The 18,364-nt window shown below is 39.7% G+C and overlaps 1 protein-coding gene across 4 annotated transcripts in view; it reads right to left on the bottom strand.

Annotated features, from left to right (window-relative positions):
- MGAT5 (alpha-1,6-mannosylglycoprotein 6-beta-N-acetylglucosaminyltransferase) overlaps nucleotides 1-18,364 on the bottom strand; it is a 112,226-nt gene that overhangs the window by 9,111 nt on the left and 84,751 nt on the right. For all 4 annotated transcript variants that reach the window (XM_077181733.1, XM_077181734.1, XM_054636386.2 and 1 more), the window contains 4 exons: nucleotides 12,990-13,139; nucleotides 5,321-5,467; nucleotides 2,547-2,663; nucleotides 1,707-1,781 (listed from right to left, as the gene is read on the bottom strand). In XM_077181733.1, the coding sequence (XP_077037848.1) occupies nucleotides 1,707-1,781; nucleotides 2,547-2,663; nucleotides 5,321-5,467; nucleotides 12,990-13,139 (489 nt within the window). The remainder of the gene's footprint in view (nucleotides 1-1,706; nucleotides 1,782-2,546; nucleotides 2,664-5,320; nucleotides 5,468-12,989; nucleotides 13,140-18,364) is intronic.

Below are 18,364 nucleotides of genomic sequence, written 5' to 3'. Positions count from 1 at the left end.
AGCCACAGAGCAAACAGGAGCAGGGATGGGCTCAGCAGGGATGCTGTGACCCAGCAGCCACACTGGGCAGCTGGCAGGGCCAGGGCTCTGCCAGGATGGAGCAGCTTGGAGACCAGGCTGGTTTGAGGCAGCTGAAGGTGACACTGCAGGGCGTGCAGCCACAGCCCAGAGGTCTCACAGACCATACAGGCCTTCAGCCCAGCTGCTGGGTCTGAAGGGACAGGGAGGTCACCAAACCTTTCTTGTGAACATTGTCCTCCCTCCTGACCCACTGCCAAGGCCCCAGAGGGGGAACTCTGGGCACCTTTAAATGCTGCAGTTCCACTGTCCACAGAGTGACCAGCTGCCCAGTGTATCTGGCCCATCTCTTCACACTAAACATCCCCTGAAGACTCCACTGTCATGGGCAACCACAAACCACTGAACCAGTGGTTTATTCCAGCATCTTTATTTAACCAATTATTATCTAACCATTATTTAACTTTAGTTAACCATTATTATTTAACAAATTCTTTATTCCAGCATCTTTGTTCCCATTTCAAGCTTGTGCTGCTTTCTGTGTTCTTCCTGCCTTCACCACAAACTTATCAAAATAAGGTCTCAATCTCTATTTTTGCTTTTTATTTTTGGTTCATCTGACATGATAATTAGGCAAAGTGCTAAGTACATGCAGCTAAAAATTGTGCTCGAGCATCCTGGGAGCTGTGAAACACCACCAGCTTTTGACAATTAGTCAAAGCAATGAACAAAATTACAATATCCTGTGGTTTTCTGAGAAGTACAAGGGAGGGCTTAGCCCTTGGGGGTGGGCCAGAGGGAAGAGACAGGTTTCAGCCACAGGTACCATCTCTTGTCTTTTTCTCTCTTACATTGAGCTCCATTTCTTCCTAATTGACAAAAACTCCCAATTCTAACTTGGGTAGAATAATCAAAAGCAGTGATACTTTTACAGGTTTTGTCATCAATACAGAAGCAAAAAGCTTCAAGTGTTTATTGGCAGGAAAGTGGGAACAGCTCTGCTGTGTTAACTACCCTCCTGACCTGGAGCTGTGTTATTCTTTAGGACTGTCTTTAACAGCACCCACCTTCAAAAATACAAGGGCAGACAGATGTCCAGTGCCCTTGAAAGAAATGCTGGCAATGAAATGACATATCAGAGATAAAGGTTATTCCTATCTCTGCTCTGCAGCAGCCAGAACAAAAGGCAGAGCTGGCTACTGCAACAGATCTGGCTTGGGCAGGAGTCCAAGCAAACACACAATTTCTAGAAACCAGGATCCCAAGTAAATCCCTGCAGTTTATTACTCAACTGAACATCTTCTGCTGCTCTCAGCTGGCAGTAATGCCCAGGGACCAAAAGTCCTTTAAGTAACTGGGTTCCAAACCATTTAAATCTTTATTGATTGAAACTAAATACTTGAAAAATCTGCCCAGAGGCTGCAATTCTGCAAGGAGACTGCAATTCCATCAAAAAGTACCTCTGTATTTAAGTGATCCTTCTTGATCCAAAGCTTTTATGTGTGCACACAGCTAAGGAAGTCACATACACACTGAAAAATTGCTTGGCCTTTCTGCTTGCTTACAATGCCAAGGTCTGCACAGCTACTATTCCTACTTGGACAGCAGCAACACTGAGAGGCTTTAAAATGGAGATGGTCCTCCCTTTCCAACATAATCCAAGAGTCATCCAAAACAGAAGTTCATACCTGTTTTTCAATAAAGGCATTCATCCTCTGAAGCATTCCCTCACAGGTAAATTCATAGGGCAAATAAGGGTCAATCTGTGGAGACAGTGTGTTAAGGTTAGAGGGGTTTTTGTTTCAATCACCTTCATTGTGTACTCTGTGATGTAGCTTCTGGTCCAAATACTCCATTATAGCAACAAAAAGTACTAATAAACTCATTAAAAAATAATTTTACAAAACCATCAGCAGCTTTAGCTGATTTTTCTCCTTTTTAAAGGCAGTAATAATTGCTCCATGATTATCTTTATGGAAACTCAGGGTACACTGCAAAGTGGCAGATGTAAGGCTAGTCTGAGACCCTCTGGGATTCCAGAGCCCCTGTTTTAACAAAGTTTCAGTTTAGAAGCTGAAGTGACAAAACAGAATGTGGTACCTTTGAAAATTCCTTCATACTCTTCCCCCCTTGAAGTGCCCTCATTGCCATTCCTCACTGTCAGTGCACAAGCACTTCTCTGGGAATCTCAAGGCTACAAACTCAGAGTGGAGCAGTGCAGAGCCTGCAATGCTCTAAGAATCAACAATGAAACTTCCTCACTGAATGCACAGAAAACACAGATTGCTGTATAATTCACATGTGAAATCCTCATTTCTATACAAATTCACTCATTTTTTTCAAGAACCTGCAATATCCAGTACTAAAACATGACAATTTCAATACCATAGATATGGAATACCCATTTTTTCTTCAATATCCTACCAAAATGCAGCACTCATTAGACTAACATTAGGAAGCACTGTATGTGCAATACACACTCCACACTCAAGTGCAAATTGACAGCAAATTGAAGACACATTTCTCACCTTTTGATTCAAAATGGATTTCACAGCCCTCTCAACCTCAGAAAGATCATTGATGTCCACAGTCCACACATGGGGTTTCCCAATGTAAACTTCAGCATAGGGATGCTGAGAGGTCAACTGAAAGAAGAAATTATATTGGTAAAAATTAATGTGTAAAGATATCTTTGCCTCTCACTCTCTTCATCAGACTTGGATTAATCAGTTAGAACACAACACTCAGCCTCATTCCTTCTGAGTTATTTTTCAGATTTTTCTCTTGAAATTTAGAGTGTGAATTTAGTTGGAAAACTGAAAATCAGATAACACAGATCACAAGTCAGATATGTGCACCTCTAATTTGTGCCTTCAAGCCTCACCAAGACCCACATCACAGAAGACTTGATGTTTACTGCAATTACTTGCAGCACAGCCCTGCTTCCCCACAGCTCATTCACAGAGCCACCCTCCTTCTTCACAGCCTCTCACTGCCACAAGTCCTGCTTAGACCTGCATGGCTGGCTCCCAGAGATGTCATCCTCACCCTGCATCCTTCAAATGGCAAACATTTCCAGAGTTCTGTGAGCAACAGTGAAGAAAGAATAATTTTAAAAACTAGGGATTAATTCTGACTCTCATGATTGAGAGAAGAGTAACACGACCTCACCAAGAGTGATAACCAATATTTTGCTCATCACTTGGTCAGAAAATAATATCAATGAATCCCCAAGAGGGTAACTAAGAAAAGCTGTATCAGAGTTGCTTTCAGAACTAGCAGGACAGCTCAATATGTATTTTTTGTGACTGGTCACCCAGGAGTGAGAACATGCACATGAACACACAAAAGGGAGCCAAAGCTACAGAAGAGAGAAGTGGTTCACACCAGTCTCAGAAAAAACCTGCATTTTCAATAAATACCAAAAAACCCCACAGGATAGGTTGTTTATAGGCAGTGTTTATACAGCTGCCAATTTATGCTGTAGTTAGGATAAAAAGACATTGCAGAAGATCCAAAGCAGGAAGCAGTGTCTGTGGGGAAGAACCTTCTCCTGCACTAGGAGATACACTGTACTTGATCTTTTCTTCTGATCTGCCAGAAACTGTTGCATTCATTATTAAAAAAACAATTAAAAATAGCCATTGCATTTTGCTTGTGGGGAATAGCAACTTGCAAAGGTTACTTTACAAAACCAAAAAGGCAGACTTCAAATTCTTGTATGGATAATCATGTCACAGAACTACACAAGCTCCTTTTGTTCTTTAGCACTTGAAGAATGGAGAGAAGCATTTAAGGGTTTTTTAATCCCAAAGAACCAGCACCTGGATTACTGGCAATTGGATCTAAATGCAGTTGTGAAGACCAGTCAGAGAAAACGTTACTCTCAGGATAGGTCAGCAGGGCATGTGAAGGCAGCAATGTATGGATATATATATATATATGATATACTTTGGATTTGAGCAGCCAATAAGGATTATTTTTCTGTACAAGTCAGGTATACAGCATTTCTGTTAGTGCTGACACATGCCAGCAGGATTTATCATGGCATTCCAAGCCTTGAAATTCCCACAAAGCTCTTAGATGGGTTCAGATTATTTACTGAGCCTGACCAGTTATGGTGTTTGGGCACAGAACAACTGGAAATGACACAAAAACTGAGGGACTCACAGAGGAAAAGTCTTGAAAGGTGTCAAGGAGAAATTTTAAACAGGTTTTTATTCCCTTATTGCTGTCTCCTTTGTTAGCAACACAGACTGAGAGAAGGGGCAAGCTTCAGCTTGTATAGGATATGAATTCAGTGTATAACAAGAAAGGCAATTACAGTTGTGGAACATAAAATTATAAAGAATTTTTTTTATGCTCCTGGTTGAAAATGGGAAACTGTCTTCTGCTTATCAACCAGCTGGTGCTGCTCAGGACACAATTTAATGGCCCAAGCATAACCTGAATCATCTGCAGGTTACCTGAGAGCTTTCCCTTGATGTAAATACATAAAGAATATATGTACATACACCTATGAGCAAGCCATGGCCACAGACATGAGAGCTGATGTCAGAAATGGCTCTGTGACTATTAAATGTTTACAAGTATAGGCTGAATTTTACCTACACTGAATAAATGAAAATGTTCCAAAGTCAGTGCCAGGATGAGGGGTTAGTTTACTTAGTTTCAGTCTTCTCTCACTAGAGCCTAAACACACTGACTGTTCTAAAAGCTTGGGAGTTTGGTTTTCCTGTTTTCTTCAAGAGTCAGTTCTGCAAAAGTCTTCAGCATTTAACCACAACCACGGTGGGTGACCATTAATACCTTAACTCAACAGTGCCTGAACAGGTCTTTTCTGAAGAAAAAAAAAAAAAATCCCAAAACACACATAACCACCCACAAATACCCTTTTCATAATTTGCTTAAACACCTATTTACTTCCTGCACAGTACACTGCAATGTCTGTTTCTTCAACAAAATAAAACCACTTTCAAATGATGTATCAAAACCACAGATCTGTTCCTGGGCAGAACATCAGGCTTCCAAAAGAAACTTCAGTTTATGATGTCTCAATAAGAAGTAGCAGAATGCACCTAAAACAAACCTAGAGGTAAAGATTGAAGTGTGCTAACAACACCATTTTAGTTTTCCTACAAAAATAAGAACTGATACTCCTATCAATGACTAAAGAAAAAAGCACTTGCATGCCTCTGGCAATAAACCTTGAACATTAATGCAATTTCTCTTGTACTCTGTTACTAAAAGGAAACCCACAAGCATTTTCAATAAAAAAATTATCAATATTGATAGAGCTTACCTCTCGGAGTGTAGGTTTGCCTTTGAAAAAATCTGTGTTTTTGCTACTTTTTGGTGGGTTAAATCTTAAATTTAGGAAAGCACATCCATTGGCAATAGCCTCCAAGGGAGCTGGACCTTCATATGGAAATCCAAGACCAACAAACAGCTGAAAAATACAAAACAAAGGGTATTTTAATTTTTGTTATTCCCAAAAAAGCTAAGAGCTAGCGAAAAAGAAACAAAAAAAACCCACAAAAAACCACATTCTAAAGGTACCAGCCTGAAGAAAATGGGAGAAAATCAGCAGCTCACCACCTCCCACCCAAGCAGTAATGGAATGTCCTGTAAAACACATTTGATAATCATCACCTGTAATAAGCCTAGCTGGTTTTTCATGGAGCTGAGGCAACAACAGACCGTTTTAGGGATTTTTTTGGGCAGGAGGAAAAATTGGTGGTTGGATTGGTGTTGAAGTGGAGCTGCTGGGGCTTTCCTACAGGCCCAGGCTCTAAAGCAGCAATCTCCAGGAACAGCTGCACCAGTGTTTTCCTGATTGCCAAGCCAGCCAAGCCGCTGGCTTTGCCATCACAACACGCTCCTGGGACACTAATTAAGGCTCCTAATTAAGACGGTAGGTGGCAGCAAACAGCAGCTCACGACACTGGACGGAGGCAGCGAGAGCCTGCAGGGGCTTCAGAGGGTTCAACCTACAGAGGGTTCAGCGCCTCCAAGGGAAGCCAGAGCAAAAATCCATCCCAAAGCTTTTCCTCCACCAGCTGAGATTCCAGGTGCTCTAGAAAAGGCACTGCTCTGCTCCAGTGAAAATACATTAAATGGTTTTTTTTTTGAGTTGTCTAAAATAGTCTTGACCCCCTTTCCTGCCCAAACATAATGAAACCTCCTGAATTAAATATAGGATTCTTCTTTATACACAAACATTCAAATGGCAGAACTACAAGCTCTGAGTTGGAACAGCAATTTCTCAGTACTGCTGCATAACAATATGTATATATACCTATATATATATCTATTGCTTTTATCAGGAAAATAAAGCACAACCTTCATGAGAGTCATGCAATCAGGACACATACTCAAGGAGGTCAAGGCATACTATTCTGCATTAAATCTTGTGCAACACAGAAATGAATCCCAATAACAGAACATTCACAGCTGGAGGCTCTTCCTAGGAGCTGATGCTAACATTGATGCATAAACCTGTAGTCAGCCCTGCAGAGGCATTGCAGCATCAATCCTCCCCAACCCATGGCAACAACAGTATAAATTCAGAGTTGGCTCATTTTAGAAAAGCAAGTTAACACTTCTCAGCATAGCTGGGGACATGCAATTTGTACTGCACGGAGCTGAATATTCTAATTTCAGTTCTCAATATTCAGGTTAAAGAAGTGGCAAAAAGTTTCTCAACTCTCTCACAGATTTAAATCTTACAGAAACTCTCTAGTGGCTGATAATACAAAGATCTGGAAGCTATTTCTACTAACGACAAATGATATAAATTCTGGTTTTATATATGGCAAAAAATAAACCAGCTTTCAGCCAGAGAAATGCATGCTACATATAATCTCAAAAGAGGGAATTCACAAAAAGGTAATCTGTTGAAAACAATGAATTAAGGACATGAAACCATTTCATGCAGTCTGCACATAAAATATTATTTATTTAAACTACTCCTTAGTTCAGGCAGAAAGCCAGCAGAAAATCAGCAATTAAACCTATCTGAAGTATTAATTCCTCCCATGATCCTGTGTTTGTCTGTTATGTAGGGAATGCTGGGTTGTTTGCTTAGTTTTGCACTTTTTTAATAAACTGCTGCTGTGCACTGCTGAGTTCTGTGTCTGACTGGTCCATTTATTTGGGAGGAAGCTCCATGGGAAAAGAAACATGGGTTTGTGTTTTGACAGCACTGAGAGCACTGCCATCACTTAATCTATAATAAATAGCTTACCACCTGTTTCCCATCCATTTTCCAACCTCACCTCTAAGCAGCACTGTTCCTTTGAAGGAAGAAAGAAGGATGTGTCTGATCCCTAGAAAAGGCTGTGTGTGTGTGTGTGTGTGTGTGTGCTGCCTGGTGGCCTGAGCCTGCAGCCTGGCTCACAGCTGCCTGCAGCCCCTCAAATCCTTCTTGCAGCCCTTCTATCACCCTCCAGCACATCATCATCAAACCAGCTGAAATTCCCAAACTCAGTCCAGACCCTTCTCCAGAAAGCTGTCCCTTATAAAGTGTCCTTGCCCATGGCAGGGAGTGGAAGTAGATGATCTTTAAGGTCCCTTTCAGCCCAAGTCTCTCTATGATTAACCTTCCTTGGTTAGGGAGTCAGTATTTTTGTCTGGTATAAAGAGCAAAACAGAAATACCTTACATGCCTCAAGAAAGTCACATCCATTATGATTAAAAGAGCAAGTATTAGAGTACACAGGCCTTTTCTGTAACTCACAATGCTCTCATTTGCTAATCCTTTGAATTACATGCAGTTTGTTATTTCCAGAAAGGCTAAAACAATCTGCCAAGGTACTTCCTAAGAGTATGCAGCAAATACTGCAAGTCACTAACTGAAAAAGAAATGAAAAAAAGAAAAAAGCAGACATAACAGTCAACTATTTTCAGGTACCAGTGAAGCAAACATCATCCTCAATACAGATGAGGCTATGGGGAAAACACTCTGTCCCACAGAGTGAAAATTTACACCAGGCTGTGCCTCCCCTAATTTTGTGATGTGGCTGTTCACTGCTGCCTCCAACACTGCAGGTGCTGACTATGGCTCTTGGGGTAATTTCTCATCAGATGGAGGTCTGGTAACCCAGCCCACCATGGGAAGGCACCTGCACCCTAGGGCTGAAGATCCATATTGCAAAACTCCAAATGTGACTGTGTTGGTAACACCACAGTGGGAACACCTGGCTAAAAAATATTAGTCCAGATCTCATTCTGTTAGCTGCAGCAGAACTGCTATGCAGAGGAGATTGCTTCATGCTTTACTGGTTGATTAGTGCTGGGAAAAAATTCATAATCTGTTTTTGAGCATTTTTCTCACCTTTCCAATGTTTCTGAAGGCAAAAGCCATTATTTTTCCTAGACAGCTCTAAGCGGGCACACGGCACAGCTGGCTGTGCACGCTGACACCCCACAGAATGTGGTGATTGCCAGAAGGAAGTTACACTGTAAAAGTCTATCTAAAAGAGATAACTGCCAAGAAAAACAGAAATAGAATGATCATGGAAACAGCAATGTTTTTTTTTTTACCCTATTCCTTTTTAGCAAGGTCTGCTGCTGCCCCAGTGTGTCTGTGCCTGTAGGTCTGCATGGAGCAGAGAAGGGGATTTGTGTCTGCAACATCACTGGCTCAACTTGAGTAAAATTGAAACCCTTAATAGTTTGGTTTTCATAACAAAGGCTCCTCAGGAACCTTCTCCACCTTTGTAATGAACTGAACCTCTGGTTTGGAATGTCAGATTTTTGAGCTGGCCACCCAGCATCACACCAACCACTCTTCTTGCTGTAATGTAAGGGGCTCTCTCACAGTGCAGTAGTTGAGACATCTCTGACACAAAAAGTGACTCACAACCCCTCTCATGAAAAGCAGTATGGTTTTTTTTGTTGGTTTTTTTTTGGTGGAGTTTACAGCACCACATCAGACTACTATTAATGTAAGTAAGTAAACAGTCCTCCTAAATTATAGCCAGACATATAAAATAAGGAGTGAATGCTTTACTTCCCTGACTGTAATTATGACTAGCTGAATAGTTAAGAAAAAATTTCATATTTCAGAGAGCAAATGCTCTAGTTTCACGCAGAGGAGTGTTTATCTTCTCCTCTCCCTTTTCTAGCATTACTGCACTTTATTCAATTTATTCTGTCAGGTTGTAGGTTTATCACCACTTTAATATGCCTCCTTATGCAACTTATATATTCTCTTCTAAACTCCAGAAAGAGGAGTATAGCAAAGGTTAACTATCTTGCTATATTCTTCTCATCAATACAAAATACTGTCTGCAAAAGTCAATCCTTTTGTGATTCAAAAAACTTGAGAATAGAATCACTAGGTAAATATCTTTTCAGCTGATTTTATGAGGTATAAATATATATTCCTTCATAAAAGGCAATATGAAAACAAAGTTTGTTTTCCTGTGTCTGCATAAGGCTGTTGCTCCTACTTTTATTAATCATAGAAATCGCAAAACCCACTTAGGAAAAGAATCTGAACTCTCTGAAAAATTCACAGTGACTTGAAGGCAAAAGTTGCATCTGAAACTTTCTCAAAAGGAGAAATACTTCTCAAGAATTCAACACTGGTTCCTCCAAGAGAGCCAACTCCTCCAGCTGCCCACTTGGCAGGGAGCCCTGGGAGTTGGCAGGAAGGCTGCCAGCTCGCCTACCCCATTCTCCTCCAGCGTGATGAATGGCTTCACATCTTCTCATTAGGAGCTGCAGACATGGCTCCTTTTTGTCATGCTCCACACAGCTGAAGCAGCCATGATGAATCTCAAACAGCCCCTCCTGCCTGCAGAGCTCCCTCCCTCTGAAATGTGCTGCTTTACAGCACACACAGAAGGAGATGGCAGCTGCACAGTGCCCAGAATAACTCTGTCCTACCAACTACTGGAGGGACCAAAGACGTTTTGGGAATGCAAAGCTCTGATTAAGAATCACAGGACTGAGCCCTCACCTACTGGTATTTTGCTGTCTAAGGACAAAGTGAAGCAGTGCAGCATAAGCTGACACTTCTGACTAGGCTGAACCATGTGATTTGTTAAATTATTATTTAGCTCTCCCTTTCTGAAAGCCAGAACATTTGTCAGCTGACCTAACAAAAACCTGCTAACACAGTGCTGAAATCACAACCAATGACAAACCCATGGTCCCAACACATCTGAAGGTTTCTGGAAGTTTAAGGACAAAGGCTGCTGTCTCCCCATGATGCTCCAGATGAGTATTGCACCCAGCCCAAAGTTATGGCCCTGATTATTCACACACCTGCAGCACAGGCACAGTCTGGTGACAAAACCCCATAACTAAATTAATCAGGGGACTCTGACCATGCTGCCTGGTGAATAAAGTGATTATGATTAAAAAGTGTCCTTGAACTTCACTGCATGCATGGGCACACACACATGGGGCTCCTCCAGGCACAAAGCTCCTGTTCAAGTCACCTTGATTTTTGTGAGAAACCTGCACTTATTTTAGCAATTCAACCCATGATCCAGCTTTATATTGACCCACATAGGCAGCAGATGGCCACTGGTGACAGGTGAGCAGTGTTTTGTACTAAGCTGTGTTCAAGCATTGCCTCTTAAAGGGTACCAAAATCTGGAACTGTGAATATGCAGGCAGCAAGAAGACTTGGAGCAAGTGTGTCTGTTGATCAACACTGACAGGTAACCATATGCTGAGGTAGAACAGCCAGAGTACCTATGAGATACAAAGCATCAGCCAGCAAAAAAACAAAACAAAACAAAAACCCACCCACCCCAATCCCCCTCCACCTGAAGTGTCCAAAAAAATGAGATGGGAGATCTCAGTTTCCACTTTCAATCCCAGCATGCTGCTGTTTTTTTCTGTTCAATTAGATACATTGAAACTGTATTAGACAGGAATAATAAGCAAAATGCATGATGCAATAAGCCATATTTAATTTCATTTCATTGCAAAATCAGAAATGCATTGCACTCTCATTTCCATGACAATGCTTATGTATTAGGAGAAGCAGATGGACTATTAACAGCTTATCATCAGGGCAGAGTTTTGTTAGCCTGGCTGTATCCTAAAGAAATAATTTCTTTAAAAGGAAAACAGCATTTGTCATTTTCAAACCTGCTAACAAAAGTTCAGAAAAGCCATATAAAAATACTGCTTGCAAATGTAATTTTTAAAACGCTGACTTCCTGATACAGGGCTCTGAAACATATCAATGATTTTCTCAGTGCCATCCACTAGGAAATGCAGCAAATTCTAAAAACTATTTTCCCCAGTGTTATAAAGGAAAAAACCAACCATAACCAATGCACAACAACAGAATAAAAATCATTAAAATCTAAAATGCTCTAGGACTCTGACTACAGTACAGCACAGATCCATGGTTTTCACCAGATACTTTTGGTGAAAAATAAGCAATTTACTATCTCAGGAGCACTTCATAATCCCAACACAGTCTCTTCTATCTGAAGCTGCAATTACTGCTCAAAATGTGAGTGGAAGTAGTCTGCTCCTCTTGTGTCACAAAATCAATACAACTAAACTGTATCAACTTGAATTTGTCCTAAATTGAATGTGTCTTTACATTGCATCTTAGAGCACAGCAAATATAACCAATAACAACTAGATGAGACATTTAGTTAATACTGAAAATCAAGCTTTTTAATGTGATACATGCAAGATGGCTGATAAAAAATTAGAGGAAGGCTTAGTTAAACATAACTATTATATGAACTGGCACTTTTATAGGGACTTCAGTAATTCCAAGGAAGTCCATTTGCTTATTTTACTATTTCAGTGAATAGCACACATGTTTTTTTAGGAGGTAGTCACTGTTCATGCTTGAGGGTTATTACAAGGTCAATATTCTTCCCACATTATGATTAACACAGGGATTTCATACTCCACACAGGCAAAAGCTGTGTAATCTCAGATTATCTATGACGAAAGCAAATGTTGGCTTTTTAATATGCAACATTATGTGTATCTGCATGCATCAAGCACATACACACAGTGGTTGCACTTAAAAACTCAGAATTTACCAACAGCTGTCACACAGAGATGTCAAATTACCATCATTTTCCCAAGTACTTCAAAAAGGAGACCTCTGCAGTTGTGTGGGAAGCCTAAGAGGTGCTTGCTTTTTTATTTTCTTTTTTTTTTTTAAGAGATTTTTCTGTGAAAGTGCACAGCAAGAAAATATCAACAGTGGTGCACTTCCACAGATTTTGCTAATTTTAAACACGCAACTCCCTTCTTTCACCAACTTAAAACATTCTATTTAAATGTAATCTCCTGAAGTGTTTGAATGCTGCAAAGAGCCACAAAGATTCTGGGAAGGGCAGAGAATCCTGATAAAATGTGGGGCCAAAATTTATTTCCATGTAGATTGTAGATCCTGTCCCTCAGCTTGAGTTCCCTTGACTCTGGAGGCACAGGCAAAGCACATCACAAGCAGCCACGCTCCTGTGCTCCCTCTCTGTGCCCAGCTGAGGCAGAGGAAGGACAGGAATGGCAAATGAAGTGCTGCAGCTCTGCTTTTCTCCCTGAGAGAGCAGGGTTGCTCTGGGTCAGAGTCACTGGCAGGGCACAGCAAGCTGTGCAGCTTTTGGGTGTTACCTAACCTTGACCTCAGGCATGTCAAACACAGCACAGTCTCAGCTGATAATCTCCTTGAGCTGAATATCACATTCAAGAAAATGAAAAATGCATTTATCCCTGTTTCTCAAGCTGGTTGTTAAATGGGACTGTAGCTTGTCATCCCAATTTTCTAATATGAGCTGTCAATCCACCAAACAGAGACATGATGAAAAATGTATTCTTGGCACACAGAACACAACTTAAGCTCCTTTACACATGATAATTTTTTTCCAGTGCTTTTAAATTAGGAGCTTATTCATAGGAGGTGAAATGCATGCACTTCAGACACCCTCTACTTGGAGATATTTTTTGCCACCACTCCTGCTTGACAAACTTACTTTGGTTTCTCTCAGCAGAAACTGCAAATCCCGCCCGCTGAGTATTCCATGGTTCTTTACATAGCCAGGAATGTACATGGTGCTCGTCCCATGAACAGTTCCATGGACCTCCATATAGGTGTGGATGACATCCAGGTAAGCCTTCTTATCCTGTAAGGGCAAGGAAAAAATATTTTCAGTTGTTATGAATTTGAAGTGGCAATATTTAATCAGAGCTGGTTTTTCATCTCCTGTATCACAAAAGCCAGGGAAAGAAGTTCACTCATTCCTATTTGATTTCTGTAATGTTTGATCTTTCATTACATTATTAGTTTGGTTTTCTACTAAACTGGAAAAAAACTGCAGCTTTTTCACTTGTAGTCGAGGTATAAAGAAATTAATACCAAGGTTCTCTTAATTTCTAATTGGACAAAACCCAGGATGCCATCAGACAGCTGTAATCTCAGCATGCTGGAAAGATACTTGGCCTAAAAATACTAAAAACCCATTTTGAAATATCAAATTTTCACTGTTTTGGTCAAAGATGCAAAATAATTCTCTTCTTTGTGAAGAAAAGGGTGAATGTCACCTTAGTAAGATGCAGTTTTGCCAACTGAATACTGAACACACCCCTTTATTTAAATACCCAGTGTCTGAGTTCCATGAGAGAACTGCAAATGTTCTGCCTACCTGAAGCTTTACAGGCATTTTGGAAAAGACCCAGAGAAGAGCAACGGCTTTAATGTTGCATTTTAAAAAAATTAAGAAAAAATAGTACACCATCCTAGTTTGCACACAAGAATAATTTTAATTTTCAATGCCATATGTTTTTTTAAGTTTTAAAGACTACTGGCATTCCAAGGCAATTAGCTGAAGTCTGTATTTACATGCAGTCTGCAACACAGATCAGAAGATTTTCCCTCAATATTTGCACATAGTCTTAGTAATAGCTCTAAAATCAGGCAACAAGTTGCTCTACTTCTTGGCAGCAAGCAAGTTTTTACCAATTCTACTTTCACTCACTATTTTTGTCATGTAAATTCTGTGCACGGTTCCTGCACAGCCCTGTGTGAAAGCTGGCCAACAATTTTACTGAAGTTCACTCAAAGGACAAGTAGACTGGTGAAAATCCTGTCTTTTCCAACCCTGGAGGAGCAGGTGTCACACCCAGGTGGATGAGTGCTGCCTCTTTGAGCTTCCTTGCTGGATTCATTGCTGCAGAGTGTGTTTAATGTGTGTAACAATGGTTTCTCCTTTCACCCTGCTTGTGCTGGGCAGGATGGGCTGAGCCATCCCTGAATGCCCCTTTGGGCATTCTGCACCAGCCAGACACTGTCCTGGGCTAAGTGTTACATAAAACAGCCAACAGATAAAGACAAAGATGCTTTCTTCTTCAATGTGGCTGCTCTTGTTATTAATTAACACAAATTATTCAAAAAAACCTAAAAGCTCGCTCTATTTTTTGCTTCAAATTTGAATTACTCTGTAAGAGATATTCCTGACATAATTGCTAAAATACCATAATTAGAAACTGTGAGATACTCATACACTTTGTCAAGAGAAAATCCACTTAGAAATTTTTCTTTGGAAATGAGCATGAGAAATATAAAAGGAGTGGCCTGGTCTTGTTTCCAGAGGATACCTCATTCCTGCCTACCTGGCTTTTAATACTTCCAGAACTTTGGAGTGCTCAGGGTTCTGAATGGAAGAGAAGGCAAGGAAGCAGCAGGTGCTACTGACATATCCACCTGTAGCAACACCAAGGCACTTGCCTCAGATTTTCCTGGCTCATGACACAAACCCTGGTGACACAAATGCACTCTAACTCAAAAAAAAACCAAACCAAACAACTGAGCAAAAAGCAGCTAGAAAGAACAAAACCAAGATTACCTAAAATTGCACTTCTTTTCAAGATTGCAATGACAATGTTACAAACCTTTTACAGAATGCTTAGCTATTGTAAAATGACATTAACCATGCACAGCCTTACACTGGGAATAGTACTTAGGCATATAACTGACTTCTTTCCCAATTCAGAGTCTAAAACCACAAATAAAACATTTATTATCCAAATGAATGGATAATTTATCCAACCAAAATCTCTTTTATTTCCTTACTTGGAGTCAAAACCAACTGCTTTCATAATCATCTACAAAGTACCATATAAGTACTATTAGCACCTTATACTTTACCTCAAGCTCACTAACATTTGTCTCCTTTTGCAATTAAGTAATCCTGAATTTTCACATTCCCTGCAGACAAAGGCTATTTTGGATCATAAAAGCATATATTCTAGGAAGCCACCTCAGAAAAATGATCAGGACACAATCAAATTCTAGACATTAATAAGAGTGAATTAGAAAATGAGAGAGTGCAAAAAGAGCATTTATAAATAGAAAGGCAACATGTAAATAAAGAAATGTGACTGAAAACAAAATACTGACATTCCTTCAACTATTTATCTGTTTCCTGACTTGCTCACCTGGGAGCAGACATAATTATTCTTTTATCTTAAACCACTTGAACTTTACTTTCTCCAAGATGGATTCAAAGAGACAAGACCATGAGCTGCTGGGGACTAATGCCAACCTGACATTGTCTGCATTTTGTGTCAGCCTGCACTGCTCACCCTGCTGTCCACACTGCAAACCCAGACTCAGAGGATGAAGATAATCACATTTTAAAAAAGGCAAATCATTTCTCCTCAGAATCAAAATGGAAATGTAACAGTGAGTAACAGCTACACAAACCTTTTCTGAAACAATTTTTCAGCAGCTAAAATAAACATGCCATTCAGAAAAGTACTTTTTGTTGATCACTGACTGCAGAACTGCTATTACTGCTCATCAATCATTTCCACCTACTTTTAAAAGCATCATGATAAGGCCTTTCTCATCAAAGAAATCAAGTGACAACTGTTTGATAAGTCTTTCCCCAGGACAATGTTGACAAGAAGACACAATATGAAGAGGTAAAATTTTAAGTTTGGTGGGTGAATAATTTAAATATAAAAGCTATAAAAATATGTGGTGGAAACACAGTTCATCAAGAACTAAACTCTGCTTTTAGTTTTCTCAGTGTAGTACCTGGTGGTAATTAACAACTCTGCTTAACCAACAGTTTGCCAGTCCAAGGTAATGACAGCATTTTGCAATTCTGGACCATTTGGGTGCCCTCACAGAAGACCAAAAATTCAGCACTGAATGAAACTAAGCATCACTAGAGGCCAACTGCATTACAGAAGAGCTTGATTCAGAGTCCTGAACTACTTTATGGCTTGAAAGTTCAGACTGCAAAACATATGTAAAACAGCCCATGTATCCAGCCTCACTTCCTTGCATTGAAAAATTCAGAAGGCAATGGTTTTATAAAGCTTGACAAATTTAATTCAGAAAAACAAGTACTGGGATTCATACTGTGTATATCCTAAATGCATACTGTAGAGAAGTCCCATCATCTGAGTGCTTATCTGTAGAAGTGTCAAGTGCAAAGTAAGCCAAAATGCAGTGTACATGCAATGTATGACAATCAAGATTGTGACACAAACATAATCTCTGCTCGAGAACTGTCACCCTCTCAAAGACTTCTCAAGACATGCCTGAATAATGAAAATCCTGTCTACCAGGGAGCTAGAAGAGTGCACAAAGGCTGAGGAATATTAAGAGATTCAAATGCACACAGTGTTTTACAGAGGTAAATCACAAAGAGTAGATTAAGTCTCCTCAAAGTCAAAGATGAAACTTTCAAATTTATAAATCTCAATTTGGCCCAAATTCATAAATGGAAGTGGAGAAGATTCAGTGAGTAAATATGAATTCTACACTGACCAAGTAATCTGAAATTTAAATAAAGAGTTAACTATGTAATCACATAAACCCCTCAAAATTATAATTACAATTCTTCCTGTCCAAGGAAATACTCTCTCACCAAACTGGTAGCATTTTCTAAAGAAGCCAAACAGCTTGTAGGAATTCTTTGAAGTTCTTAAAGGAATTAAATCTCTTGGGGAGAGATTGGTAATCACTCTTATGAATGAACAGTCATCATGTGAAAGAGAACAGAGAAATTACAAAAATATGCTGTCATTATTCACACTAACAAAATTCAAACTAACTTTAAAATGTTGGATAAAAACATCATAATTTTGCACACCTGGGGTTTTAAAACTTTTGAAAAAGCCCCTTCAGTAATCTAAGGGACAGAGAGACTAGAAAAGAGACCATCTGATAAATTCAACTGTCTCCAAAACCCAGGAAATAAACTCTCCAATCAATTAGTCAGGTTAGAAAGTTGACATTACTTTATTTGCAGCACTGGATGCATGGGGAACTCTCCCAAGGCATGCACGCTCAATAATTTAAGAGACCAGGTTATATTACTGAAATTAATGCATATTCATCATATTTTCTGAATACATGCACATGTGCTAATTATTGCCATGGACTTGTCTGGGTATGGTTCTGCTGTTTTGATGAATTTTTTCTCCTTGACAGTATCTGAAATATGTCATCAAGTCATAATGTACTTCTCTTATCCTTCTTTTCTCAAACACACAATCCTTGTTCTCAAAACTAAGATATCAGCCAGTACATATTAATCACTAATACAAGTAAACAAGGAGGCATTAGCTGGCACAAGACTTATTAATCTCAGACACAGGGAGTTAACACAAGGCCACATTAATCTCTGGCATTTGTACTAAGCACTGTATGGTACAAAACTAAGAATTAAGCATGAATATGGGGATCGTACATTATGTGCTCAAGTTGAAAGTATTTTCCAACATCTTCCCCTACTGCTGCATAGACTTCTCACAGAAATAAAACCTGTTTGGTAATTTAACTAAAATGACAGAATGTTGAAAACCAGTCCTCACTTCAAATGTGGAAAGAAACCCCTGAGCTAACCAGTGTCAGTCAAGAATGAAGACTTTGCATGACACTAACACATGATTATGGCCCATGAAAAAATCAGTCCATTGTTCAGTAGCAGTCAGTCCACTCATCAATGAAGTAAATGATAGGAATTTTTTGGAAAGAAATTAAGAAATAAAGAGAATATTATTGAATTATTCTCTCTCCCTCCTCACACACCACTGCAGTTCTGGTCCATTTTCTCACTGGACAGTGTGAGGAGTAAGAAGGATCCAAGACAGGACAGTTTCCACTGTTATACACAGAAATCTGCAAGAAATTCTTTAACAATTTAGTTTGAAAAAGGCAACTTGTCAGAATATGAAGGAGGTTTACAAATCCATAGTTGGCATAAAGAATGTGAATAGTGACTGACTATTCAAAATGTCCTATACAAAGAAATCCAAACAAAGCTCATAGGGGACAGGTTTAGAAAAATGCCTGAGTTAACTATTTCTCCTGCAACAGGTCAGAGATTTGACA

The sequence above is a fragment of the Agelaius phoeniceus genome, chromosome 7, assembly GCF_051311805.1.
Source record: "Agelaius phoeniceus isolate bAgePho1 chromosome 7, bAgePho1.hap1, whole genome shotgun sequence".
NCBI classification, from domain to species: Eukaryota; Metazoa; Chordata; class Aves; order Passeriformes; family Icteridae; genus Agelaius; species Agelaius phoeniceus.
Note: the sequence above shows the minus strand (reverse complement) of the source record. Positions and strands in the feature narration are given on the sequence as shown.